The sequence below is a fragment of the Ceratotherium simum genome, chromosome 34 (assembly GCF_057802395.1).
Source record: "Ceratotherium simum simum isolate JZ-2026a chromosome 34, ASM5780239v1, whole genome shotgun sequence".
Classification (NCBI taxonomy): Eukaryota; Metazoa; Chordata; class Mammalia; order Perissodactyla; family Rhinocerotidae; genus Ceratotherium; species Ceratotherium simum.
This window is the reverse complement of record NC_141933.1, coordinates 5,012,416-5,040,283: the sequence shown is the minus strand read 5'-3', so window position 1 is coordinate 5,040,283 and position 27,868 is coordinate 5,012,416. Positions and strand designations below refer to the sequence as shown.

Here is a 27,868-nt window from a genome sequence, read left to right as displayed (position 1 = left end):
TTCCTGTGAGGTCGGGGCGGCGCGGCGACCCCATGGCGGACCCCCGGGCCGAGTCGGAGCCTCTGCTGAGCCGGGCCCGCGGCGGCAGCGGCCGCGATTGCCCCGCGGGCTCACCCGCTTGCCGCGGCGTCCCAGTCGGCCCTGGTGAGCGGCGGCCGGGGGAGGGGACCGGGCGCGGGGGTGGCGCGTGGGGGTCCCGCCGGCCCGCGCCGTGTCGCTGCGGGCGCCCCCCCCTCCCACCCCGGCCGGGGGCCGAGCGGGCGGCGCGGGGCGCCAGGTGGTCGCCTTCCGGAGGGCGGGGCGCTGCGCCCTCGGAGCCCGGCCCGGGCGTGGAGTGGGGGTCGCCGGCGTCGGCCGGGCGCTGCGGGCTCGCGCCCTGCCCCCGACCAGCCGGACCGAGAGCCCTCGCCCAGCCCGTGGGCAGCCAGCCCCCTGCAGCCCCCGCTAGTGCCGGGGGCGGACCCGGGCCTCGTGCTCTCCGTGGGTCGCCTTGGTGACTCCTAGGAGGCAGCACTTCCATTTTCCCGTTATTAAGGGGGGTAACGGAGGCACAGAGAGGGCGTTCCCGTACCCAGTGTCACACAGCCAGGCAGTGGCTGACGTGGGATTCGAACCCAGCTGGGGGTGACTTGGGAGTCCTTCCGCTCTCCCTTCTCGTTCATGGTCCCAGGAGGTTCCCCAGAGGTTGGTCCCCCTTCAGCCTGGGGCTGGGGCAGGCCTCCGTAGGCCAGGGCAGCTTCCTCCCTTTGCCCTCTGCAGCTCCCTCCTACCCTTCCTGTTTACGGCTGAGAGATTGCTGAATCCCAGGAGGGCGGGGAGGGTGGAGTCTGTCTGTCTCTGGCTGACACCACAGGCATTGGGTGCTGGGTTAGGGATGGAAGGGCTTCAGCCTCATTTTGCAGAGGAGGAAACAGGCCCAGAGCATCTGGGATCTGGTGCAGAAGTTGCTAGCATCATGCTGGGTATCCTTTCTGGGCCACTTTCCCTCACTGGGCTCAGTTTCCTCCTGTGTCCGGGAGGGGTCTGTAGTGTGTGCCTATCCATGGGATAAGGTGGCAGATCCCCGACAGGAGATGAGAAGACGAGGCTGAGGCGGCCACCCACCTGCCCATCTCAGTGGCTGTCCCCAGGAAAGTTCTCCATCTGGCTGTGCCAGGCCTGGCAGGGCCCTGGACAAGGGACATAGGACATGGCGGCAGTCAGGGGATACAGACTTTGTGTCTGGAGGTCTGAATGCCTCTCTGGTGCTGTCACTTCCCAGCTGTGTGACTGTGGCAGGTTGCCTAACCTTCCTGAGTCTCAACAAAAGGGGAGTCATCATGGGGGCTGCCCTGAGCGCGGGGTGTGAGGGTTCAGAGAGAATCCAGGGACGCCCTCAGCACAGGGCTGGCCAGGTGGTGGAGCTGTGTGTGGGTGCTGATGGCTGTCCTGGGCAGAGCACCATGATGGTTGCGGGTCCTGGTCCTGACAGAGTGGACAGCTGGGCAGATGAGACCCACATTGTAGAGACAGGGGCCAGGTCAGGCAGTGTCCAGCAAGAGGGGGCTCTGGGGGAGGGCTTCTGAGAACGTGGACAGGACACTCTGTGTTCTGGATCTCTCTGGCCGGGCTCTGCAGACCCGGGGCAGCGGGGGCTGAGAATGGCCCATCCAGTCTCCGTCCAGCTCTGTGCGGGGCTCCTAGCTGGGGCCCTGTGCTCCGGGTTTGCGTGTCCTGGAGTCGGATTCTTCTACCCCCAAGGGGGGAGGGACTGCCGCAGCAGGGTGCCCCCAGACCCCAGTGGACCCTGCCGTCAGGTCCTTCAGACTCAGCCCCACCTCGTGGGCCACAGCCAGGGAGTGAGGATAGTCGTTTTCTCGTTGCTGGTCAGGGACTCATCCTCTTACTGGTTTTGGAAGAGTCAGAGGACAGGGATTGCTATGCTGTAGAAGGGGCTTTAGAATAATAATAATAATAATAATAGTTATACTACTACTAATAATAATTATAATAATGTCCCAGACAGAGGAGGGTGCTGGCTCTGGGTGACGCAGCGAGGGGTGATGGCAGAGCCAGGACAGAGTCCGGTCTGCTCCCTCTGTCTAGGGTCCCCCACGTCCCCGATTGGTCCCTGGGCCCTGCTGCATGAGCCCTGAGGACAGGGGCAGCGGCCTCCCTGGGGATGGTGGGCAGTGGCCCAGAGCTCTGCCAGGTGCCCGACCTGCCTCTTCCCCACCTCTGGCCCCTCTGCTTCAGAGGTGTGCACGTCTGCTTTCTCTCGGTACCGGGGAAGGGCTGTTTCGGCAGCGCTGGCCCCACAGGACCATGTGTGAAAGCAGAATCTTCAATGGAAGTGGAGACCGGGCTGTTCGCCTCATTTCCAAGCCCTGGTCTGGGAGCTGCTGGGGCTGCAGACGGCTCTGCTCCCCAGGGGCCCGGGCTGCCTGGACTGCTCCGTCTCCTGGGCCTCGGGCAGTGGGGTTCCTCTGTCGCTGTGAGTGGCAGCTCCTTGTGCCTTTCTTCTCCTTTTGTGTCAGGCAGTGGCTTCTGCAGCGAGGCCACAGAGGCCGCACTTGCCCTTGAGGTGGTTGGCAGAACCCAGGGCTGCGGTGACTGATGGGGTGTGCGGCTTGTGGGTCCGGGACGGGCGGGGGCCTGGGGTGCTGGGCCAAGGCTTGCGAGCTTCCTGACTTGTCCCGAAGGCCACTGGTAATAGGGAGCCTGCCCAGCCCATTGGGGCCCCATCCCTTCCTCCTGTGCCCTGAGCGCCCTTCGCTGGTTGGGGAAGGTGGCAGAAGGGTAGCAACAGCCTCCCGTTTACTGAGTGCACTCTGTATGCCAGGCCTGGCCTGGGGACTCTCCTGCGCTTGCGTTGCCCCTCACGGTACCCTCTTGGGGGCCCAGTTGGGTGGCCATTAACCCCCCCATTTGACAGAGGGGGAGATGCACAGAGAGCTTAAGCCCATAGCCTGAGGCCCCCAGGCCCACAGGTGGGGGAGCCAGGGTCTGAGCGCTCTGAGTCTGCCTCCGGGCCTCGCTCGTGCTGCGTGGCCTCTACCACTGTGTCCTGGGGGCAGGAACTGTGGGGGCGGAGCTGGGCCCGGAGCCCCATGCACGCAATGAAAAGACCGCTTACCTGTTCAGACCCTGCCCCACATGGGGGACACAGCACCGAGGGGGGTCCTGTCTTCTGTGTGGGTGCAGACATGGCGCAGAGTGCGGGACATCTTGTTCCAGAACCTTGGAAAAGAGCGCAGCCAGGTTCTTTCCCTGATCTCCTGTATTGGGTGAGCACCACATGATCCCCCTCGTCACCCGATGTGTCCTCTCTGCCCGCAGGTGCCGAGGCCAGGCGGGCTCTGCGCTTCGACCAGGCTGTGGTCTTCATTGAAGACGCGATCCAGGTGGGTGGCGCCTGCTCCGAGTGGCTGGGCCTGGGCTTGTCTCTGGGTCTTGTGGGGACTGGTGGTGGCTGCCCCACCGGCCCCTTCACTCCTCGCCGTCCTGGGGCCCAGGCTGTGGTTGCTGGACTGTGTGGTCAATGTAACGCTGACTGGCCCTTGGGCCCGTCTCCTCTCTAAAGGAGATGGGTGCTGGGCGCTCTTCTTCTGAGTCCCAGAATCATTCTTTTCGTTGATTTACTGCCTACTGAGGGCCTGTTGTGTGCCGCCCTGTTCTGGTCCTGTGAACGATGCCCAGAGATGGCAGGACCGTCCCCTGCCCACAAACGACACACACGCTCCAAGAGGGAAAGAGAATATGGAAGCGAGCAGTGTGCCACATGTGGGATCAGGCTGGGGGGCGTCCTGGAGGGGGACACAGTCAGCCTCGCAGAGGAGAGAGCCTTGTGGGCAGACAGAGGGCACGGCTGTGTGTTCGGTGCGCCTTAGGCCTGTCGTGGGGAAGGTTGGCCTGCACGTGGCTGGCTGTGCGGCGGAGCGCTGTAGGGACCCCTCACACTCCCCCGTGTGTTCCTTTCACTTCCAGTATCGCTCCATTCACCACCGCGTGGACGCCAGCTCTTTGCGGCTGTACCGATGGTACTACTCGGACGTGTGCCAATGGTGAGAACGCTCACGTGGAAGGCGGGGTTCCCGTGGCCTTCCGGGGGCGGGGGGCAGGTCTCAGGGTCCAGGCAGGCTCCCCCTCCCCATGGTGGAGAAGGAGGTGCTGTTTCCCCTCCTCGTGGGAAAGGAGCCCAGCCTGTACACAGAAAGTCTCCTTTGGTGCTGAGGGTTCCTTTTCAGAACATTCCGGTCAGCCATGGCAATTGAGTTTCGACCCCATTAGTGTTATCTGACCACACACGAGTAGCCACAGGCTGGGAAGTATGGGCTCTGCCCTTGGGACTCGTGGAGTCTGTCCTGCTCTCCAGGCATTCTGCCTGCTGGTCTGCGTTGTGGCCCCAGAGTGCGGCTGGATCTTGCATTTTAACCAGTTTTTGTCCCTTTTCCAGGATTTTGAGCTTGACCATTTTCTTGATCCTGTCTTTGGCTTTCATTGAGACCCCTTCCTCGCTCACCAGCACCTCGGACGTCCGCTACCGCTCGGCCCCCTGGGATCCGCCCTGCGGCCTGACGGAGGGCGTCGAGGTGCTCTGTCTGCTGGTCTTCGTGGCTGACGTCACCGTGAAGGTGAGGTGGGCGCTGACAGCTGCCGGAACCCGGGCCCTGGCGCCCCCCGCCTGTCTGCTCCTTTCCTGGTTGACTTGTACGCTTCTGGAGCCGGCTGCCTTTTCTCCCAACTGTACTTTGACCCTCTGGGCAGAGGCCTGGGTGTCTTGGAGAATTCTGGGCCTGCAGCAGAGGCTCTGTCAGCTCCACTTCCTCTCCAGAGTGTAAACTGAGTCAGAGTGTAAAGTGGAGCCATCGAGGGCACATAGCCTTGCAAGACCTCTGGGACTGGCCGGGGGTCTGGCAGTGCCCCTGGGACAAGAGACCCTGACCGAATAAGAGAGGACTGGTGGTCTCCCTCACGACCCCCCCTCCTGCCCCCGAGAGAAGAGAAACATAGGAGGCGAGGAGCTGGGCCTGGGGTTGGGGGGGTCTGTTGCTCATGCTGCTGTGTGTCCAGCTCTGGCTTCTGTTTGTGACTTGAGTCTTTGCAGCAGCTGGAGGTGGGCCCTGCCCTGCTCATTGGGGCTTCTGAGCCGTGTCAGCTTCAGAGGCTTAGCGACTTCCCAGTGAGATGCAGAGGGGCTGGGTCTTGCTGTGGCCACATGTTCTGTTACGTGTGTCAAACAACAGCGATTTCAGTGCTCCAGTCCCGGCCCCATGTCCACATCCCCGGCTCCCGAGCGCTGGGCTGCACCCTGCCCGCAGGCCCGGCCGGTCACGGTCACAGTCGCGGTGCCCGCCCGGCAGCCCTGCTGTGGGAAGGGTGGTTTCGCACCTCTCTGTTCTGACCCTGAGGGGCTCGGGTGAGCGTTGGTGCGGATGTGACTGAGGGCCCAAGGCAGTGTCTTGTTTCTTCGTCTTCAGCCCATACTGTGGTTAGCGGGTCTGGGGGCTTTTAAGGTGGAACTGAAACTAGTGAGAAGTTCTTATTAGCGTTTATTGAATGGTCGGTCCATTTGGGGAGTCTCCAAAGGTGAGAGAGCGCACACGTTTTTATCTACAGGCCGTGACCTCTGGAGGCCTTAGTGATGGTGGGAGACGGGCCCTGAGTCTGTGCTTGCTGTGTTTCCTGGTCTTTTCCAGAATGGTTCTCATGCACAGGTTAAATTGATGGTTGGGTAGGCAGAGTGAGTGGGCAGGGACCCCTCTTTCCGATGAGAGAACTGAGGCCGGAGTGGTTCAGTGCCGAGCCCGAGGCCACTAGCTGCCCGAAGTCACCAGCAGGCTGGGCGAGGAGTGTGGCCACCTGACTGCTGCCCAGTTCCTGCTCCCCGAGTCACGTGGAGATGCGCTGCTCGCCGAGGCGCTCTGCTCTGGCCGCGCCAGCCTCGCCTGTGTGCGTGGACGGACGGTCTCAGGCTGGCTGCAGGGCCGGTGCCTGTGTGGCCACCTGCCTGCTCACCCGCCGCCTCTCTTGCAGAGCTACCTGGTCGGGTGGGCTGAGTTCTGGAAGAATCTGTGGCTGCTGGCCTACCTCCTGGTGCTGGTCGTGTCTCTCCTGGACTGGCTTGTGTCACTGAGTCTCCTCTGTCAGGAGGTAGGTGGTGAGGCGGCTCTGAGGCGGGAGTGGGGAGCTCTGGGCGGGCTGTGGGGTGCAGCCATCCCGGCGAATAGTGGGCAGGGGTCCTGAGGCCCCGCAGCCATCCTGCCCACCTGCCCAGCTCTGCCCACCTTCCATACCGCTGCAGTCACCCATTGGCCAGGAGCCTTGTTCCCGTCTCGTGGATGAAGACACTGAGGTCTAGGGAGGCACGAGGAGCTGGGAGCAAGTTCCAGGACTCCTGATTCCTGCCTCACCATTTTTAGTGAATTCCTCGACGGGCTGGGTCCCCCATGAAAGCACCCCCAAGACCTCACCCAAAGGACACATCCAAAGCCCTGTGAGGCCCGACAGTAAGAAAACCCATGTCAGCTGCCGGTCCTCTGTCCTCTCTGACCGCAGCATCTTTGTTTCCCCTGAGACACCCAGAAGCACGACGTGATCTGATAGGACAGGGCTGGGAAAGTTGGTTTGGGGCCATCCGTATCCATCAGGGCCGGCCACAGACGCCCATCAGGTCCTTTAGTAGAGGGAATTTCGTATGGGGACTTAGACGTGTGGAGGAACCGGGAAAGGAGAAAGAGACCCAGTGGACACAGAGCTGCAGGAAGCAGCCCCACCCCGGGCTGGGGGAGAAAGGGAAGAGCGGGCTTGTCGGGACCTGGAAGCCCAGGGGAGGGGCCCCCGGAGCTGGGACCCTGCCCTCCGACCTCTGAGGAGGGGGTGCTGTCTGGCGGGTGCTCGAGGAGGTTGGTTCTGGGGGTGCTGAAAGAAGGGGAGGCTGGAAGCCCCGGGGCCCTGCGGTAGGAGCCGCCAGTGATCAGAAGGGAGCAGGCCCACCTCCCTCTCCTGGCTCCGGCCCCTGTCTGAAGCGGCGTTGGCCCTGAGGCTCAGACGGTGGTCCTGGGAGCGGCCTGGAGGGCAGGGCGGGCAGAGCCCTAACCTGCCCACCTGTCTGTCCAGTGAGGACAGATGAGTGCCCTGCATGGGGGAGGGGCCCATGTCACCCACCCACCAGGGGCCACATCGGGGCCAGTGCTGGCTCGCTTCTGGCAGCAGTGGTGGCCTTGAGGGGCTCCACATGGTTGGCCCCGGGGGTAGCCTCCGTCCCTGCCTCCATGGCCACTTTGTGTGTGGCCCATGAAGATCGGAGCAGGTGGCCGAGGGGAAAGGCTCAGGGGCATCACGGGACATGCCATCTGTCCCGAGAACCTCCTCTTGGGGGTACCCTGTGGTGGGCGTTCACCCTGCCTGTCCACACGCGTCCTCCCCAGACCTCATTCCCAGCGTCCAGCCTGTTCTTTCCGCACCCCTGACCACCTACCCGGGAGTTGTTACCTTTCAGTCCAGACGGGGAACCCTGCCCACTTTCCCTCCTGCGCCGTCACTCGGGGGCTTTGCTGATTGAGGCTGTAACGCCAGGTCTGGTCCACTTCTGCTTGGGGCCGCCCAACACCCAGAGCCGCCTGCAAACCAGGCCTGAGGTTTTCCTCTGTGGCCAGCTGGCCGATCCTGAGAACTCCCAGGGGCATGGGGCGCCCGTAGGGAGGACCTGCTCAAGCCTGGCGTCTCATGTCCGTTTCTACCTGATGGGGTGCTGCTGCCCCCAACCTTGTGGCTGGGAGGGGCAGATCACACGCAGGCGCTGGTCACCTGACAGGCCGTGGTCACTGCTCTGGCTCTGCCGCGGCTGTTTCTCACAGGACGTGCGTTATCTTCAGATCGGTTGGTAGCTTTTTCCTAAAGCCTTGGGGGCCAGGGCTGCAATTCTTAACTGGCACTGGGCCTAGTCCTCTCTGCAGGCGAGTCCCATGGATGCCCTGTCCCCTCCTTCATAAAGGCTGCATGGCCCTGTGTCCGTGGCACGGATGTGGCCCCAGCATTGGGCAGGCCCTTGGTGTGGTGGGTTACTGTCTGGGAGAAGCTGCGCTCTGGTCAGTGTCTGACCACAGGCGAGGGTCCAGACCCTGCGTGGGGGCGCCGGCAGGATCTTCAGCTCCTGCTTGACTAAAGGGGCTGGCTGAGACCCTGATACTGGGCCTGAGGCGGGGCCTTCCCTCCAGTGGCCAGTGAGCGGCTTCTGGGTGAGCTGGGGGCCTGGTCCTTCAGCCCTCGGGGGCAGGGGGCAGAGCCCTGAGTGGTGTCCCTTCATCACTGTTTCCTTTGGCCTTCTGAGTCCCGTGCTGGGAGCTGGGTGCCCTTCTGAGGATGGGTGCAGCTCGAGAGGTTGAGTGAGTCCTCGGGATAACGCTTCTGTACACATTCTGGAGGGCCTGCTGTGCGCTCGTGCTGGAGGGACCTTATTCTGTTGCGACTGGGAAACAGCACATACCTAATAGGATCCCAAATTGCGACAGGTGCTGTGGAGGGGAGGAACCCGGGGCAACACTGCAGGAGGTGGCATTTACGCTGACACGGAAGGGACGGGCACACCGGCCAGCTGAGCAGACGGGGGGGTGGAGCGCTGCAGCCAGCGAGAAGGCAAGGGGCAGGCCCGGGACGGGTGGAGTGGGCCTCAGGCAGCCGTGGAGCGCTTGGGCAGGGAGGTGACACAGTCAGCCTTGTGTTTCTAAGACGAGATGTCCAGGGGGATGAGAGTCTGGAGTTGAGAGCTTGGATTGGAGCTCGAATGTGGAAGTCTAGAGCGTAGACCTGGTGCTTAACATCGCAGGGACGGACAGGTACCCCAGGGCGTGGGCCAGAGTGGAGTTGAGGGGCTCAGGGCCTCCAGCACGCCGGGTGAGGCACGGATGAGGGGCCTGAGGGCCTGCGCGGAGGGAGAGGCAGCTGTCTGTGCTGAGGGCCAGGGGTTGGAAGGCGATCTTGGGCTCAGAGGCCTGGAGGTCCCCTTGGGTGGGCCCAGCGCCCCTGGACGGATTGGCTAGGACGGGGCAGGGACGCGTGGGGCGAGTGAAGGGGCAAGTGTCTTTGTTGTGAGTGGAATGTGTTAAAACATGGAGTGTGTTGATAGCGGAGGGGGAGAAAGGGCGCCTGAGGGAAGTCTGGGGGGGTCCTGAGGACAGTGTGGGGAGGGAGGACCCTTGTTTGCTTCTGACAGGAGTGCAGGGGAGGGAGGAGGTGTGTGTGGGTTGGTGTGTGTGTGTGTGTGCGCGTGCGCGGGCGTGCATGCTTGGAGGGTGCCCCGAGAGGCGCTGGCTGCCCCCTTTTCTGAGGTGCCAGTGGAGTCCGAGATGTGCCCTGGGGGGCTGTGGGGGTGGGTGTCAGGAGTGCAAGAGGACGGGGTGTCTGGGACTGGGAGGAGGCCCGAGTCTGCAGCAGTGGCCGGGAGCTGGGAGACGGCTGTGTGTGTGGCGGGGGAGGTGGGAGCTCTGCCCTGTCTGCCCACGACCGTCGTGGCCGCAGGGGCGGGGTGGACTGAGCCGGCTGTGCCTGGCGCGGTCTCCAGCCCGTCCTGTCTCGCAGCCCCTGCGGATACGCCGGCTCCTGCGCCCCTTCTTCCTGATGCAGAACTCCTCCATGATGAAGAAGACGCTGAAGTGCGTCAGGCGGTCGCTGCCCGAGATGGCCAGGTGGGCTCTCAGCGCCGGGCTGGCGGGCGGGCGGGCAGGGCCTCCTGCTCCCCGCCGTGTGGTTGGGGGCCGCCTGGGCCCCCTTCCTGGAGCTGTGGGCCGAGACCTGCATGCCGTCTGTGAGGGCGGCTGGATGCTTTCCCCCGCCTGGGGTGGTCAGTGGGTGGACATTCGGGGGGCTCTGTCCCGCACTCGTGCCCTGTAGCTCCGGCAGTCCCCTCAGCGGCCTTGCTGAGGACCCCACCCCTGCTCTATAGCTGCCAAGTCCTGTGGATGCTCCCCTCCCTCCTGCCCTCCTTCCGCAGCGCCCCCCCAGTTCCCCGCCCGCCCCTGGCCCCTCCTCAGAGAGCCAGTGCTCCCTCTGCCTCCAGTCCCTCCCGCAGCGGATTTCGTGACTGACCCCTCACCGCCCAGCCCAGATGGATAGAAGTGGCCTTTCCTCTCTGAGAGTCCCTGGGGTCCTCTGACACTGCTTCTGTGGGCCCCCAGGACATGTCCCCGGAGTTGCCAATTGTCCCTGCCAAGAAAGAAGGCTCCACTGGGCAAGGACCCCACGGGCGAGCTCGTGGCAGGTTCTGGGGAGGAGAAGGGACCTGCCCCAGGGGCCAGTTGCAGGGAGCTCTCTGGGCGGCCGGGTCAGCTGTCCCTGGACCCCGTCCCACTTGACGTGTGGGGTGTGCCCAGCGCTGAGTGCCATGTCTGTCTCCCAGTGTCCTGCTGCTGCTGGCACTCCACCTGTGTGTCTTCACCATGTTCGGCATGCTGCTCTTCACCAGAGAGAAGGTACCGAGCTCCCTGTTCCCAGCCCTGCGCCCCGAGGTCTGATTGACAGGTTAATGCGTGTGGGAACTCTGCCGGCTGGGTCTTGGGCCAGCAGAGGTGAGGACCAGGTCAGGCCGCCTGCTCACCTTGTCACCAGGGTCAGTGGTGACCCACCTAGACTCCAGGTGTCTTTCTTCAAACGGCCACAGCGTGCCACTGCGCCCCCTGCCAGGGCACCTGTCTGCCAGGGCCTCCTGGGCTCAGGGCTGGTCGGCTCTGTCTGCTCTCCCTCCCTCCCTCCTCTCTCCTTTTCCCTCCCTCCCTGTCTGCCCCCCTCCCTGCCTCCTTCCCTGCCTGCCCCCTCCCTCCCAGGCCGTTCACTGACCTGGCTTTCCCCACACCTGTCCTAGAGGCAGGCCCCCAGCCTGGCACTCAGGGCCATCGGGAGGGCCCCACTTATCCCTCCCTCACAGCCTCTGCCCGTCTCTGCAGACAGGCACCCCACCACTTCCTCCTTTCCCTCCCTGCCGGGGTCCCCTTCCCTGCAGCCCCCTGCTTCCCAGCCCCAGCAGCTCGTTGCCCTGTGGAGGTGTCTGTGCCTGTCACCCCGGCCCTCGGCGCCTGCCTTGTCCTCCCCGACCCCGTGCGTCTGTGGTCCTGTGTGTCTTTCCTCATGTCCTGGCCAGAGTCACTGTCCTCAGGGCTGGGGCCGTCCTGCATCTGTGTCCTGGCAGTGTGGCCGGTGCTCGGCCAAGGCTGGTCTTCATTGAGTTTGTGGCAACATTTGGGGTTGGGGTGGTGCTGTCCATGGGGGAAGACTGAAGACCGTCTCTTCTGACCCCGGGGGGAGCTGGGGCCCCCGTGTGTGTGTGTGTGTGTGTGTGTGTGTGTGTGTGTGTGTGTATGTGTGTGTCTGTGGGGGTGGGGGGCAGCTGGGCTGTGAGGTGGGACCAGACAGAACCTCAGGCCCCTCGTGACCGTCCGGTGACGCTGCCGTTGCTGCTGTTTTGCGGAGCCCAGGACGGGTGGGCAGGGTGCTGGGGGTGGGCCTCTGGCCTGGGAACACTGAGTGTCCCGAGGTGCCCAGAAGGGTTGGCTCCTCTGCTGGCTCTGTCTTCTGCCGCACGAAGGGGGACCGGGCTGAGGAGGGAAGTGTTGTGTCATCATGGGGCCAGCGGGCTATGTGTCTTGGTCTTGGTCTCGGTGAGAGTCCACTCCCCCGCCAGCGTTCAGAGGAGGGTGTGATAGCGGCCGACCTGTGAGCGTTCCTTGTCCTCGGCCCCCACAGGCCCCCTCCAGGCTGATCCAGAGAACAGGTCAGGAATGAGCGGCCGGGGATGCGCTGTGTCCCCCCAGGAGGGAGAGGGTGGGGACCCAGGCATGGACGGCCCTGCAGGTGGCCATGAGTGCCAGGCCCGAGGGCTGAGTTCTAGTGAGTGGTTGAATGAGTGGGTGGTCCTGGTCCCCCACACACAGACTATAGGGCAGGTGAGGCCCCCGAGACCCAGAGAGAGGGGGCTCTCCCAGGAGGGTCACCACCGAAATTCCTGCTCTTCCCTCCGCAGCGTGGTCCCCTGCTCCCCCCGCCCTGACCTTTGGCCTCGCAGCGCACAGTCCAGTGCCTGGCAGAGTCGGGCTGCAAGCAGGCTGGCTTGTACCCATGTGTGGTCTGTTGGTCACCAGGCTGTGACCCTCTCAGTCCGGCCGGCCGAGGGCTTTTCACGACCTTCCGAGCAGGCCTGCTCCAGTGGCTGCGTCCGTGTGGGTGTGCAGCCTCCCTGGACGCTGGCTCTTAGGCCTGGAGGCCCTGAGTTAGGTCCTGCCTGGCTGTGAGCACAGAGCCTGCTGGGAAACGATGGGGAGATGCAGGTCAGGGGCTGTTGACCCCACGGTGGATGGTCCCGGCTTGTTGGGTCCAGGTCCGGGGCCCGGGGCTCTGGCAGCCTGAGGCCTTAGCTGGTGGGGCGGAGGCCTGAGTGGCTCCTCAGAGCTGCCCGTCTGCTCTCAGCAGGACGATGGGCAGGACAGGGAGAGGCTGACCTACTTCCGCAACCTGCCCCAGGCTCTGACATCCCTCCTGGTGCTGCTGACCACGGCCAACAACCCTGACGGTGCGTGGGGGGCGAGGACGGGTGGTGGGGGCCAGCCCGGCCTGGGTGTTGGCTTGCTTAGTGCTGGGCCGCCGAGCCCGGGGTCTCAGGCCTTTCCGTCAGCAGGTGGAGGATAAAACGGGTGGCGTTGGCTTCCCTCTCTCCCTCCCTCCTTTCTTTCTTGTTTCTATTTTCCCCTTTTTCTCTTTTCTGTTCTCTTATGTACTTTTCTCTTGTTTTCCCATCTGGCTGTCTCACTCCCTCCTCTTGTCCTCTGTCCCCTTGGTCTCTCTTTCCCTTGTCTCCTGACTCCTCTGAGGAGCTAAAAGCCAATGGTGTTGTTAGGTGGTGCCGGATGGCGGTGTGTTCAGTGGGTCCCCCAGGCGGCCTCCTCTTGGGGGCCTGGCCACTTCCCCCTTTGCTCCCTGGCCAGCTGTGGGTGCGGCTCAGTGGCGATGTGTGTCGGAGGCCCTGGGTCTTTAGTGGCCAGACTGTGGGTGGTGCTGGTAGGGCCTCTGTCTGCTTGGGCTGGGGGTGTGGCCGGGATGGGGCGGCCGCAGTCCTCCAGGGCTTGGCTGTGTACCCTGGCTCGTGCCTTTCGTCTTGGACTCAGGATGGTCACCGACCGTAGAGACCTTCCCAGGAGGGCAGCCCTGGCGTCCACACCCAGGGAGAGCTGTGCCGTGGGACCCTGAGCCCTGTCCCCGCACGTCCTGTGGATCCTAGCGAGTCCCCCAAGGGAGAGCTGAACTTTCCGTCTGTGGGGAGTGGTCCCGGGGAGGCGGATTTCAGCTCAGCATCAGGGATGAGTGTCCTTGAAAGGTAGTGAGTTCCCCATTCCCGAGGGTGTGCAAGCAGAGGCGTGAGGATTGATCCGAGTTTGGACAGGAAGGCCCCTCAGCTCTCCCAGAGCAGAGCCCTCTCTACTGAGAAGGCAAACAGTGTGGGGTCACGATGGGAATCAGACTGAATGCTGAGGTTGTGAGCCTGTTTCAGTTTCTCCAAATTCTTTCTCTCAGTGATGATTCCTGCGTATTCCAAGAACCGGGCCTATGCCATCTTCTTCGTAGTCTTCACGCTGATAGGTGAGTCCAGGCGGGTCTGTGGGGGGTCGAGATTCTGCCCCCGTAACAGGATCCCGAACGCTCAGGGGTGGGTGTGCTCCCCCGACCCTGTGACATCACCTCAGTGTGCCCTCCCTGACCCTGTGACTTCATCTCAGTGTGGCCCCTGACCCTGTGACTTCACCTCAATGTGGCCCCCAACCCTGTGACTTCACCTCAGTGTGGCCCCTGACCCTGTGACTTCACCGCAGTGTGGCCCCTGACCCTGTGACTTCACCTCAGGGTGACATTCCTGACCCTGTGACTTCACCTCAGTGTGGCCTCTGACCCTGTGACTTCACCTCATTGTGACCCCCGGCCCTGTGACATCACCTCAGTGTGGCCCACCCCGTAATTTTCAGTCTGTGACCACTGATGATCTGTGTCCTCAGCGCCTGCAGCCGGGCAGGCCAGGTGGCACTCCCATTCGATGGCCGAGGACAGGAGGCCTGGGTGTTGAGTGGGTGCCCCAGCCCCCTCCCTGCTCCACCATTGTCCGGGCCCTTCTTGCCGGCTCCCCCGGGTTTGTGGTGCCCGTGTCGACCCTCTGGGCACCGCCCCCAGCTCTGTCCGTGACACAGTTGGTTTTGAGACGCGGCTGCTCCTTGCAGACTCTGCCCTCTGCCCGTGGTGGTCCCCCCTGACCGTGGCTGTTTCCTCTCACAGGAAGCTTGTTTCTGATGAACCTGTTGACGGCCATCATCTACAACCAGTTCCGGGGCTACCTCATGGTGAGCCCGTCCGCCGTCCCGGGCTCGTCCCTGCGTGGTGCTGCCCTGGAGACCAAGCAGGGTGTGACTTGAGCTGATCAGCCGGGTGGTCCTGAGGCCTGGCCAGGCCCCCCAGGGTGGGGTATGGGAGGGCTGTGGCCAGGACCCCAGAGGGTAGGGTGGGTAGAGGGCATGGTCCATGGTGGTCTCTGCACCGCCCTCTGGCTCCCTCTTGTGGGTGAGCGGGAGCTGTGTCATCCTGCTCCCTCCCTGTCCCCCAGGGGGTGAGGTCCCCATAGCCCCCAGGGATCCCTCCTCTCCCCACCTCTAGGGGAAAGCTGCAGGAAGATTGCAGCCCCCAAGGCCACTGGCCCCGAACCCCCTGTGGGCGAGCTGGGACCCCAGATACGGCAGGAGTCTGTGACTGTTCCTCTGATGCCCCAGGGGCCGCTCCCCAGGCTGTGGGTGGGCAGGGCGCCCTCAGAGGCTGCTCGGGGACGAGTGGACGTCCAGCCCGGGAGAGGGCTGAGCAGGGCCGCTCAGAGCCATCGTCCTCGCAGAAGTCTCTCCAGACCTCACTGCTCCGGAGGCGGCTGGGGACCCGGGCTGCCTACGAGGTCCTCTCCTCCCTGACAGCAGAGGAAGAAGCCCACCCTCAGAGGTGAGTGCGGGGCTCCTGGACCCCCTTCTCCCTGAGGAAGTGGGGCTGCTGCTCTGGGAGGGGAGCCGGGTGTTCATTAGGGGTGTTTCCTGGGCACGCTCTGGGCTGAGCTCCCCGCTGGCTGCCACCGGGTTCTAATCTCCATTGGACTCAGGGAAATGCCGGATCCAGGCACTCCAGGGTTTCTGTGGTTCTTGCATCTGAGTTCACTTGTTTGTCCCCGTGACCCCCAGAGACTCTGGGCTGGAGGGGCCGAGTGGCTCTGGCCTACTCACCCCACCTGCACCCTTCCCACACCCCTGTGCTGTCACTTGGGTGTCGGAACCAGAGGGGCCTGGGGCATATATCCACTCGGCTGCCTGGTTCTGAGTCAGTGTCAGCGTGGAAGGTTCCGGTTCTGACTGCTTGTTAACCGTGGAGCCTCTGACACCTCCGGCCTCAGCATGCTGCTGTTCAAGGCGGGACGCTCGTGTCGCTCGGGATTTTACACGACAGGATGATGTGAAGCTCCCATGGTCGGCTCCGTCGTGGAGGCCCTTGCGTGGCCCAGGGCTGCAGAGCTGATTCACGGCGCAGCTCAAGCCAGAGGTCGGGGCGCCCCCCCCGGGCTCACCGGGGTGTCGTGTTTCTCCCCACAGAGTCGGGGTGAAGCCCCAGGACTTCCTGCAGGTGCTTCAGAAAGTCCAGCTGGACAGTAGCCACAAGCAGGCCATCGTGGAGGTATCCGCCCCGCCCTCCGGCCTCCCCGGCTGGTGCTTCTGGGCACCTCCTGGAGGTCACGTGGGCCAGCAGCCCCTTTTCCGGTTGGGGGTGTCATTTCAGATCAGTGGGGCTGGCTGTCTGGGTGGGGCTGGGGCGGCTCCCCTCTGCTCTGGGCCATTCTCCCTTTGGCCGTGGCTGGCCCTGGCCGACCCTGGCTGACCTGTGCTTCCCTCCTTTGCAGGAGGTGCGTTCCTACGGCGACGATGTGCTGTCAGCCGACGAGTTCCAGAAGTTCTTCCACGAGTTTGACAGACGGGTGATTAAAGAGGTGAGGGAGCCGGGCCAGGGCACCTGCCCGGGCCGGGCCAGCAGGGCTAGTGGGAACCTTTCAGGGTCCGCTGACATTGACCACATGGGTGACTTAATGACCAGCGCCAGGACTCGCCTCCTTAGGGCTTCTGCTCCCAGGATGGTAAATGGGAACAGAGGTGGTTTGGCTCTTGGAAACTGGGAGATTTTATTGACCTCATGAAATGCACAGACCAGAGACTGGCCTGGGCCAAACCTGACCCAGGGGAAACTTCCGAATGGTTTTCTCCATCTGTGACAAACTCTCGTCCTCTTCCCGTGTGTCCCTTCTTGGGAGGTTCCTGAGTTTGTCCAAAGCCTTTTTTCTTGTCCCTGACACTGATTTGCAACAGGTGGGCCTGAGATCCAGCTCAGCCCTGTGTCCAGAAGACCCTAGACTGCCTACGTTTTACGCAGTGGGTTTCTGGGATATGGGCGGAGGTATTGGGAGACAGCCGAGGTGCTCACGGGCAGTTTGTGTGCAGAAGGGGTGCCGTTCCAGCCACTGGGCCTTGAGAGGACCAAGCTGGACCCTGGAGTGGGGATGGGAGTGAAGAGGTGGAGTCACACGTGTCCTGCTGGGCCTCACATCTCTGTGTCACTCTCTGTCAGTCAGCTCGGGCTGCAGCGACAAATAGTACAGACCTGGCGGCTTAAACCACAGACGTTGATTGTTTCCCAGTCGAGGTTGGAAGTCCAAGATCCAGGCGTGGGCAGGGCTGGTTCCTCCTCTTTCCTTGGTGTGGAGACAGCCGTCTTCTTCCTGTGTCCTCATGTGGTCGTCCCTCCGTGTGTGTCTGTGTCCTGATCCCTTCTTCTTATAAGGACCCCAGTCACACTGGATTTGGGCCCACCCCAGTGACCTCATCTTACCTTGATCACCTCTTTAAAGGCCCTGTCTCCAAATAAGGTCACATGTGGAAGTACTGGGGGTTAGGACCTCAGCATACAGATTTTGGGGAGACACAGTTTAGCGCACATCATCTGTCAACTTCTCCAGGATTCGCTGGCAGCCCTCGTGGCCTCAGGCTCATGTCGGAGGTGGTTTTCCTAAGAACACATTTTCCTGAAGTCTTTCCGGGTCACCTGGAGCCAGGCCCTGCTTGGCCGGTTGCCCCGAGCGCCCCATGCTTGTCCCTTCTCAGTAGTGTTCCTCCGGGTGGCGCCCTCCACACCCCTTGGGGCACGGGGGATGGTCGTAGGGACAGACAGGCACTTTGTTAACACCCATCACGCTTCTGCTTGGTTCGAGGCTGGGCAGTGGACTGTCCCCTTCAAGGTGACTTGAAGGGAACGTTAAGTACTTGCCATCAGGTCTTCAGACGACAAATGGTTCTTGCAGGAGGTCTGGCGGGCCCGGGAGGCAGCTCTTGGCGGCTGCTGTGGGCCTGATTTGCTGTGGTCGGCCCTTTTCCAGGTGCAGGCCGGCCTGGGCAGGGTGAATTGGGAAAGGTGGGCTCCTTTCTCAGGGTTTGCTCGCTGGTGTCTGCTGGGCCAGCGGGCTCTGCCTGGACAGTTGCCTGCTGGCCCGTAGGACACTGCTGGGTCCGGGTCATCCAAAACCGACTCTCTCCCGCTCTGTGCGTAAGACTGTTTCTGTGTTTGGGATGATTTCCTTAGGCCGGGTAGACCGGGAGAGGAGGTAAGGTAGGAAAGAGTCGAGTCCTGGAGTAAGGGGGCGTGGGCATTGTTGGGCTCCCCTTGGCCCCGGCCGCCTGCTGGCGGGTGTGTCTGACCACGTGTTTCCCTCCCCAGCCCCCCCCGCAGCCCGAGTACCGGTCTCCGTTTCTGCGGAGCGCCCAGTTCTTCTTCGGCCACCGCTACTTCGACTACCTGGGCAACCTCGTCGCCCTCGGAAACCTCATGTCCATTTGTGTGAGTGCGGGTTTGCCCTCGTGTTGACGCAGGAGGCGCCTCACGTCCTGGCCCCTCGCTCTCACGCCCGCCCTTCCTCCCAACCCCCCGACCGGGGGCCTGCGTGTCCCTCCAGTGCTGGGCCGGGCTGGTGAGCCACCTTCTGCGCTGGCCTTGCAGGCATTCCTGGTGAAAGATGCAGACGTGCTGCCCGCTGACCGTGACGACTTCGTCCTGGGGGTGAGCTCTGAGGACGCTCGCCTGCTGGGCCTTTGTTGGGGTGACGGAGTCAGGAAGAAGAGCACAGCCCCCAGCTAGTGCTCTGGGTCCCCCCTAGTCTGGGGCTCTGGGTCTGGGGGGAGACAGGGCCATCCTAGTGCAGAGCAAATCATCCCGTCAAGGGGGTACACCAGAGGGGGAGGTGCCGGGCTGTGGGAGGGGAGGCTGGGACGGGCTGGAGGGAGGCAGAGGGTGCGACGAGCAGAGGCCCCTGGTGAATGAGGGTGCAGATGGGCAGTCAGCTTAGTGGGGCGGACAGTGGAGGGAGGGTCGTGTAGAGAAAGACCCGAGGAGGCAGCACAGGTTCAAGACGCCCTGCCCCGGCCTCCTTTGGGCCGATGTGAATGACCGAATGGCCACATGGGCCCTGTGGCCAGTGGGTGAGGTCGGGGAGGCCGGCAGCACGGGGACGAACCCCGGGTGCCTGTGTCCCCCTTCCAGATTCTGAACTGCGTCTTCATCCTGTACTACCTGCTGGAGATGCTGCTCAAGGTGTTTGCTCTGGGCCTGTGGGGCTACCTCTTCTTCCCCAGCAACGTGTTCGACGGGCTCCTCACCGTCGTCCTGCTGGTAAAGTCTGAGGGGCCGAGGTGCCAGCCTCTCCGGGCGGGTGGTGTGTGCTCTGATCCGGCTCTGCACTGTGTTCTGTCTCAGGCTGCCCCTGAGGACCAGAGGGCTAGGGGAATTTGGGCTCCTACCTCCAGTGACAAAGGGGCTGCTTTTCTCCCAAATGAGCTGCTTGGCGGGTGGCTGGCAGGGGCTGTAGGAGTCTGGGCTTCCCCTGCATCTGAGCGTCGTGGGGTGCGGGGGCAGGCTGCCTCTCCTGACCCCTGAGGGAGGCCTGGAAGGAGCTTGCAGCCTCGCTGGCTAAGCCAGTCCCACTAGGACAGTGGGACCTTGACCTGGGGGAGGGCCGGGCTGGGGCGCCGCAGGCACCCGGTGTCCTCGGGCAAATCTCCTTTCCCCAGAGCCTGTGGGTGTGAGGGGTCACACCTGGTGTGTGTCATGGCAGCGATATCGGTGCGACGTCTTTTCATATTGGACCGATTAGAGCCGTGGGCCCCCTGGGGCAGGCGCCAAGGTCGTCTGAGGAGGGCCGTTCAGTCTGCCTTGACCAAGTAGCTTCTGCACCCAGGACTTCCCCAGCCTCTCCCGTGTCCCCCTTCATGCGGGTGGGCCCCGATTCCTGAGACCAGAGTGTCTTTCTCAGCTGCAGGAAGTCCCGACGTTTGGAACCAACCCTTGGGGACAAGGACCGAGCCCTGATTTCTCCCCGAAACCCCCTTTTGGGGAGAACATGTTAGGAGTGAGCTATATAATTCACTTAAAAGCCGCCCAGATTAGCGTTGCTGTAGCGATGCCTTCTTTTCTTTTGTAATTAAAGGTTTTGGAGATCTCAACTCTGGCTGTGTACCGATTCCCACACCCAGGCTGGTATGTGACTGCAGAGAACCGAGGGAGGCTACAGCAACCAGCGTCCTGGCTAGCGCCCCAGGGGAGGGTCCTGCTCACCCTGATGCTCGGGGGCCTGTTCAGTCCATGAGGCTGCTCAGGCCCAGGGCCAAATACCTGCTTGTTAGGAGGGCAGGCTGTCGGAGCCTTGTGGGGACCGTGGGAGCTCACCCCTCCTCGTCGCTTTTGGGGATTCTTTCTTTAACATTTCTTAACTCATCTTTAGGATGATAGCATTCCCAGAGCTGTGACAGGCAGCTGGCCAGATTCCCCTCGAAGTGCAGCGGGCTCAGCCCCCAGCCTCAGAATGGGACGCGAGGCCGTAGGTGTGCTGGGGGCTGGAAGCAGAGCCGCCCGGCTCAGGGCTGGGGTGACCCGTGAGCTCTGGAATTAGGCTGGGCCCTCTGGGTCGTCACCTCCCACTCTGGGCGTCAGTTTGCCTCTCTGTAAGGTGGCAGGGGACGGGGCCCGGGGCTCACTGAACTCTCACACTGCTGTTGAGCCCCACCGTCCCCGGTTCTGGCCGTGCAGAGGGATGGACGTCTGGGCAGGGGTGCCAGCGTGCCTCGTGGCTTGGCTGGTGGCAGCCTTCGGGTCACGCTGCCGCAGCAAGCACACGCGCCGGCCTCAGGCCCTCGGGCGGCCCTGGTCCCGGTGCCTCTGTTGGGCTGCTTTTGTCCTAGTGGGGCAGCTGGGAATTGGCTGAAGCAGGGAGTGGAGCCACCAGACGCCTGCTGTTTAGGGTCAGCTCCCCAGGGGCCGGCCAGGAGGGGTTGATTTTGGGGAAGATGGGCAGGGCTGGTGTGGTCCTTGGTGGTGAGCCGGGGCCCGGTGTGAGCCCCGCCCCAGGAGCAGTGAGGCCGCGCGGCCTGGGGACCGGCGTCTCTTGTTTCTAATGTGCCGTAAGAACCTGCGGTGCGCTTTGCCTAAGAATCGTGGGGTGACGTTTTGGGTGAGAAGGGTTTAAATTTAAATAGAAACGAGAGCATGGTAAGGCCACGAGGGCCACCAAGGGGATGGGGACAGGATGGGTTCAGGGTCAGGGGACAAGACACGTGGTTAGGGGTCAGGGGCCAGGGCTCTCCCCGTCCTGCTGGGACCTGAGCGGGGCCGTCCCGGCGTCTGGAACCTCGGTGGTGCTGTGTGTAAGCCGGGGGTCGGACAGCCCTGCCCCGCAGTGGGGCCGTGCCCTGGAAAGTGTCGCCGTGACCAGCGCTGCCCTGGGCGGCGGGCGTGGGCGGCTCAGGCTCTGCCCTGTTGCCACGGTGGAGCTTTTCTGGTTGGTGTCGGCTGCGGGGTACGTTCCTGTCGCTCCCTTTCACTCTCTGCGTCTCTCTCTCTGTCTCTGGACCCCGTGTCTCCGTGTCTTCTCATGCCGGGCCCCTCCTAACCCGGCTCCCGTGTGTCTCTCCAGGAGGCCGGAGACGCTGGGCCTACTGTCGCTGTGGGACATGGCGCGGCTGGTGAACATGCTCATCGTGTTCCGCTTCCTGCGCGTCATCCCCAGCATGAAGGTACGTGGGCGCGGCCGCCCCGCCCTCGCCCACCCTGCCGTCCGCTCACGCTGGTGCTTTGCCCTAAGGGCGGGTGAGCCTGGGCAGGGCGGGGGGACAGTTAGAAGCGTGAGAGCTGTGCAGCCGAGGGGAGCGAGGGCCAGTGCGGGAGGGACTGGTGTGACGCCCCTTGGCTGGTCGCAGCGGTAGCTTCTGGCTCCTTGGGGCTGCAGCCTTTGTGAGGGCCAGGGCTGGGGCCCTGGAATCAGCGTGTTCCCAGGTGTCCTGAGGTTTCTGAAAGGGCTCTGGGCTCCTGGTGGCTACTAGTAACGGGGGACAAAGGTGGGACTGGCCGGGGTGCTCGCCTCCGGGACCCCCACTGCAGGAGTGAGGTGGCTCATGACCACCTCCAGGTCTCGGTTTCTCTTAATGTGCCCATCGGGAGTGACACCTGTTGAGGGGCGGGAAGGTGGGGTGATCGGGGTGTTCAGGCCCAGCCCCTCTCGTCACGGAGGCAGAGTTTACTGTTCCCGTCTGTTTTCCTCAGATCTTTTTAGGAGAAATGAAGCCCGAGAACATCAGACCCCTTTTTGAGGGTCCAGGTCCTTCCCCTGTGCACGTCCATCCCTCCTGCCAAGCTGTGCACCTGTCCCATCTGGGGGGCCACCTGTTACCCAGGCGGCTCAGGGCTCCTGGGTGCAGTTGGGGCTGCTGCACCGAGGCCTTCATGGACGTCACACGCATGCACATGTGCTTGTACACGCATGCATGTACAGTCACGCAATGCACGTGATCACATACATGCGTACACACGTAATTACGTATCCACATAATCACACATGCGTAATCGCACACAACAATACAATCACATACCTACGAAACCACACACGTACAGACTCATACATGTACACGCAGCTAACACGTGCATATACACGTCATCATACATAGTTGTACACACACAACATAATACATGCAGTCACACGCAGTCATACATGTGCACACAACACACGTATACAGACAGAAATAATTGCACACATGGGTGTGATTATCTGTACACATGTACGCGTAAGTACACGTATGCACGTACGTATGTGTGCATAGTCATATGTGCGCGCGCACACACACACACAACCTGCCAGCATCCAGCATTCCCAGGTTCTTCTAACGCGTGAGTCAGGGTGGGTGGACTAACTGGAAGCCCTTCTCGGGGGCTCAGGTCTCACGTGATGGGAGCAGGCCTATAGCTGGTTCCTGGCTGGGTCTCTGAGGCCCCTTTTCTCAGACCGCATCATTAGGGGCTGACCTGGCCACCTCCAGGTCTGTATTTCTTTGGAGCCTTCCCAGAGGGGAGCTAACCCAGCTTGGGTCAGCGGGCAGTGTGGTCTGAGGTCCTGCACACGGGGCTTCGCCAAAGGGACTAGGAGCGAGACTCACCTAAGGCTGGGCAGGTGGAGGTGTCTGGATGTGTGGGGGCCTATGAGTGCATGTGGGCGGGTGTCTATAAGTTTGGGTGTGTGGGTGGCTGTGCATGTGTGTCTAGTTGGTGGGTGGCTGTGGGTGTGTGTACAGGTGTGTTGAGGTGGCTGCAGTGTGTGTATGGGTGTGCATGGGTGGCTGTGGGGTGTGTATGGGTGTGCATGGGTGGCTGTGAGTGTGTGTACGGGTGTGTTTGGGCCTCTGGGGTGTGTATGGGTGGCTGTGGGGTGTGTACAGGTGTATGTGGGTGGCTGTGGGGTGTGGACAGGTGTATGTGGGTGGCTGCGGTGTGTGCATGGGAGTGCGTGGGTGGCTGTGGGGTGTGTATGGGTGTGTGTGGGTGGCTGTGGGTGTGTGTACAGGTGTGTGGGTGTCCGTGGGTGTGTACAGGTGTGTGGGTGGCTGTGGGTGTGTGTACGGGTGTATGTGGGTGGCTGTGGGGTGTGTGTGGGTGGTTGTGGGTGTTTGTGCAGGTGTATGTGGGTGGCTGTGGGGTGTGTGCGGGTGTGTGTGGGTGGCTGTGGGATGTGTACGGGTGTGTGTGGGTGGCTGTGGGGGTGTGTGGGTGGCTGTGGGGTGCGTGTGGGTGTGTGTGGGTGGCTGTGGGATGTGTATGCATGTGTGGGTGGCTGTGGGGTGTGTACGGGTGTGTGTGGGTGGCTGTGGGTGTGTGTATGGGTGTGTGTGGCTGGCTGTGGGGTGTGTATGGGTGTGTGTGGCTGGCTGTGGGATGTGTATGGGTGTGTGTGGGTGGCCGTGGGTGTGTATATGGGTGGCTGTGGGGTGTGTATGGGTGTGTGGGTGTCCATGGGTGTCCGTGGTTGTGTGTGGGTGGCTGTGGGTGTGTGTACGGGTGTATATGGGTGGCTGTGGGTGTGTATATGGGTGGCCATGGGTGTGTGTCTGGGTATGAGGGTTGGTGATTCACTGGTCCGTCCTGCCTTTCCGGGTCAGGGTCAGGGGTGGGCGGGGTCACCTTGCTGGGCCCAGGAGGCAGGGACTGCTTTCTCTCTGTCCTCAGCTGATGGCTGTGGTGGCCAGTACCATCCTGGACCTGATTAAGAACATGCGGGCCTTCGGCGGGATCCTGGTGGTGAGTCAGGTGGCCGCGAGGGCCTTTGGGGGAGGGCGCTCGAGCGGGAGCCGGGCCCCGGGAAGGGGTGCGCTGGCCGGGAGGCTCTGCAGGAGGGAGGCCCCGGGGTGGGGGCAGCAGCGGGTTATGCAGGCTGGAGGCCCGGGGCCGGGGCCGGGAGCCAGAGTGGCCCTTCGTTTCAGATCGAGGACCTCTGTGGGTCTGACCACCCGCCCTTTCAGGGCCAGAGATCCTTTCGGTCACTTGTGAATCCCTCACGTTTTCTGGGTCACGGGCCTCATTGAGAAACTGATGGAAAAAAGAGCAAGAGGCGCCAGGACCCCAGAGCCATGTGGACCCCGGATGGGGTCTCGGTCCCCTCTTGCTCAGAGGGATTTGGGGAAGTCCCACACCGCGATGTCCGCGGGGCCTGCCTTGCCCCTGAGGGGCTGTGGGCTCCGCCGTGCAGCCCGGCCCGGGCGGGGGCCCCGTGGGCAGGCGGGCCCTGGTGCCGCTCCAGGCGTGAGGCCCAGCGGACAGGAGAGAAGGTGGCAGAGAGATGAGGAGCTGCAGTGAGGCCCCCGTCTCCACGGTGCCGCCCCGGCACTCTTATCTCTTAGTTTGGCTACCCCGGTGGGAGGGGAGCCCCGTGGCACCCCAGGCCTGTCACAGGAGCCAGAAATAGAGTCTGGCGTCGGGCACTGCCTGCCCAGGCCCCTGTTTGCACAGTGGGGGAAACTGAGGCCAGAAGGGGGCTGGTTAGCCTGGGGTGTGTGCCCCTTTCCTCTCTGCCTGGGCTTGTTAGGAACAGGTGAGGGCCCCCCGGCAGCCGCCTCTCTGACTGGGGCACGAGGCTGCCCGGTGGCGCTCCCTGGAGGCCTGCGGGTGGACGTGGGGAGTGTGGCAGGATGGCGGGACTTCTTCCGGAGGGGCAGGGCCAGTTCCCTCCTTCCCTTCCCCTGGGACCGCCTTCCCCTGGTTCTCTTGCCCTGTTCTCAGTGGAGCCCAGGGGAGGGTCCTGCCCACCCCTCTTCCTGCCCTGCCTGTCCTGGAGGAGGAGCGGACAGCCTCGGCTTCCTTGGCTGGCCTCGGTCTTCCCCCCGGCCCCCAGTTTATCTTTGGGGCTCTCCTGGCAGCAGCTCCTCCCTCCTTCCTTCTGAGGCAGGTTGTCGGCTGCAGTGGGTGCCTGGGAGCGGAGCCCGGTGTCCCCGGGGAGGCCAGCAGTGCCCACAGTTGTGGTGGCCAGGGTGGGGGACCGCAGGCCTCAGCCTGGCTCTGGGGCCCGTCTGTGGGCGTGCGTGCGTGGTGCTGACTGGTGGGCCGCACCTCACTAGGTGGTGTACTATGTCTTCGCCATCATCGGCATCAGCCTGTTCCGAGGCGTCGTCGTGGCTCCTGGAAACAGCAGGTGAGGTGGCAAAGGAGGTGCCTCTAGGGGTGCAGGGATGGATGTGGGGTCAGCTCCCTAAGAGGGGGCCCCTGGTTCCTCTTCCTTTGCCTCCCTCTTTCTTCTCTCGCCTCTCCCCCCGCCACCTCCGAGTCTGCACTGAGAATGTTTCCCGTGGCCTGCTCAGAGCAGCACCCCTGCCCTTGTGCCCCTCGAGGGCCTTCAGGCCAGGCGGCGTGCTGGCGGAGGGTCGTGTATGCTGCAGGCCAGGACCGGAGAGCCCCAGCGGCCCTGGAGCTGCACGAAGGCTCCTCCTGCCTGGCTGGCTGCGGTCCAGGAAGTTCCATTTCTCGTGTGTCCACGGCTCTGGCCCCTCGCTGCCCGCATAACACCTTGGAGGTTGGGGGGCTTCTGTTTCCCCCTTTCTCAGGGGCCCAGAGGGGTTCCGCGCTGTGCAGGGCTGAGGAAGTGTTGGGCCCCCTGATGCGAGTACTGGGGGCCCCCTGACCCAGCTTGTCCTGTCCCCAGCCTGGCCCCAGCCAACAGCTCAGCGCCCTGCGGGAGCTTTGAGCAGCTGGAGTACTGGGCCAACAACTTCGACGACTTTGCGGTGAGTCCTGTGCCTCTGCTCCCCGGGCCCTGCGCCCTTCCTGGCCCCTGGCCCTCCCTGCCTCCCGCGCCGCCCTGGCCCCTCGCCCTCCTTGCCTCCCGCGCCCCCCTCGACCGTGTGTCTGCCGCCCCGCAGGCCGCCCTGATCACTCTGTGGAACGTGATGGTGGTGAACAACTGGCAGGTGTTCCTGGACGCCTATCGGCGCTACGCGGGCCCGTGAGTGACCCTGTCCTGGGGGCCCTCTCCCCTGTCGCTGCAGTGCATGGCGCACGTCCTGCGCCCCTGCTCGTGACCCTGGGTCTGCGCCTTCTGGGGCTCGCTGGGGGGCGTGTGGAAGGAGCAGACGGCTTCTGGGGAATTCTCCGTGACGGCGGGACCCCTCGGGCTCCTGGGGTCGGGGAGCCCCGGGGGGCTAAGTGAAGGAGTTCAGCCTGGAGCTTGAAGGGCTCAGACCGGCCCTGCACGTGGTCCTGGGTTCGAGTCCCAGCTCCGCCTCTTACTGGTGGTGCTACGCTGGCGACTCACTGGATGTGTCTACGCCGCGGCGTGGTCGCCTCTGAAACGGGAATGACAACATCGCGGGTTTACGGGGCGGGAGTCAGTGAGCGCTGTCCCATACGCGCGTGTTGTTCGCGTGATTTGAACGGCCTCACTCGGCTCACGGCGGGCCGGGCCGGCCTCCGTCTTGTCCCCTGCAGGTGGTCCAAGGTCTACTTCGTGTTGTGGTGGCTGGTGTCGAGTGTCATCTGGGTCAGCCTGTTTCTGGCTCTGATTCTGGAGGTATTGGCTCCCTGCTGGGGCTCTGCTCAGTGGTGATGGTGGGCGTGAGGCCACCCCGCCAGGCCAAGCTGGGGGGGCCGGGGAGGAGACCAGCTGGTTTCGCGTGGGGCCCACACCCACTGGCCACTCTGCCCCCCCCTCGTCAGAACTTCCTCCACAAGTGGGACCGCCGCAGTCACCTGCAGTCCCTCGCCGGGGCCCCAGAGGTCCCCTATCAGATGACCGTGGAGCTCTTGTTCAGGTGCGCGGGCGGGGCGGGAGGGGCGGTGGGTGGGCGTCCCATGACGGCGTCACTCCCCGCGCGCTCCGGGCCCCTGCCTCTCCCGCCGAGCCCCGAGCTGGGGTCGGGAGGGCGCCCTCTGTTCCTCCCGCCCGGCCGTGAGCTCCGCCCTGCTCTCCGGTGAGCATGTTTAAGGGAACAGCCTCAGGTCCCCTTAGTCTCCAGGTGACTGTCGGTGGACGGGGGTGGCCGAGGAGCCCTTGCCGCCTCTTCTCCGTGGTAACCTCGCTCAGAAAAGTGGCGGAGGTCCCGGAGACAGCCCAGCCTTCCCTCCACGACGCCTGCTGTGTGTCTGCGGCCCCATCAGCCAGCGTGGAGAGGCGTCCTCCCGGGCTGTTAAGAACGCCACGTGAACGTCCCCACGTGGATCTGAGTCCCCGTGTCCCCAGTCCCGGCTTTCACTTCTGCATGTGTCTGACGATTCGGGGAGTTCCTGGCGGGGCACTTACGAGGCTTTTCCCTGAGTTCTGCGCACTCGCTCTTCTGGAGGCGCCAGGGTCGTCTCTCAGGGCGCCCGTCCGTCTTCTCCCGGTTCCACAGGGATGACCTGGAGGAGCCGACGGAGGAGGAGCTGGTGGAGAAGCTGCGCCACCACCCGCACCTGCGACTGGGCAGGTGACGTCCAGGCCCCTTCCCAGCTGGGGCGCCGGCCGGGGACTCGGTCTCGGGACAGACGCCGGTCGGTTGTGGGAAGGGTGGGCTGCAGCCCGGAGGAGAGACATTCCCTTGGCCAGAAGCACTCCGCTCGCCTGAGGCTGGGACAGAGGACAGAGGCCCTGGGTCCCTGCCCAGCGGAGCCACCAGCACCAGCTTCTCTGCAGCATCTCAGAACAGCGACCCGCGCCTCGGGCGGCGTCCACGCCACTTTCTTCTGTAAGCTGCTGCCGTGGGACTTCCACTTTTCTAAACACCGGAAGAGGGTGATTCCACAGGGACCTTGAAGACAGTCTGAAAAGCGAGAAGCAGCGGCCTCCCCTCGTGCCCTGCGGTTTCCGTGGTGCCTTTGCTGCTGGCGGCCTTCAGGGACCAGGTGCCCACATGGGGCCTGCACAGGCCAGCTGGCAGCTTTCCAGGGCATGAAGTTTGGGGTCCTGGTGATTTTACATGAAGAGAATCTTGGCTATTTTATTTTATGGATTGTA

At 63.4% G+C, this 27,868-nt stretch overlaps 1 protein-coding gene across 2 annotated transcripts; it reads left to right on the top strand.

Annotated features, from left to right (window-relative positions):
* TPCN2 (two pore segment channel 2) lies at positions 1 to 27,868 on the top strand. Of its 2 annotated transcripts, none has more exons than XM_087422511.1 (25): positions 1 to 144; positions 3,319 to 3,383; positions 3,967 to 4,043; positions 4,436 to 4,613; positions 6,016 to 6,132; positions 9,559 to 9,665; positions 10,376 to 10,448; positions 12,439 to 12,538; positions 13,537 to 13,602; positions 14,287 to 14,351; positions 14,891 to 14,991; positions 15,630 to 15,711; positions 15,935 to 16,021; positions 17,797 to 17,916; positions 18,076 to 18,135; positions 18,616 to 18,744; positions 19,559 to 19,608; positions 21,041 to 21,140; positions 23,617 to 23,688; positions 25,002 to 25,075; positions 25,583 to 25,664; positions 25,800 to 25,882; positions 26,365 to 26,446; positions 26,593 to 26,687; positions 27,267 to 27,868. In XM_087422511.1, exons 1-25 carry the CDS (start codon positions 33 to 35, stop codon positions 27,343 to 27,345), a joined length of 2,256 nt encoding a protein of 751 aa, XP_087278637.1. In that variant the 5' UTR covers positions 1 to 32; the 3' UTR covers positions 27,346 to 27,868. The 2 variants fall into 2 exon arrangements, with proteins under 2 accessions (XP_087278637.1, XP_087278636.1); XM_087422510.1 differs by having other exon boundaries at positions 12,436 to 12,538.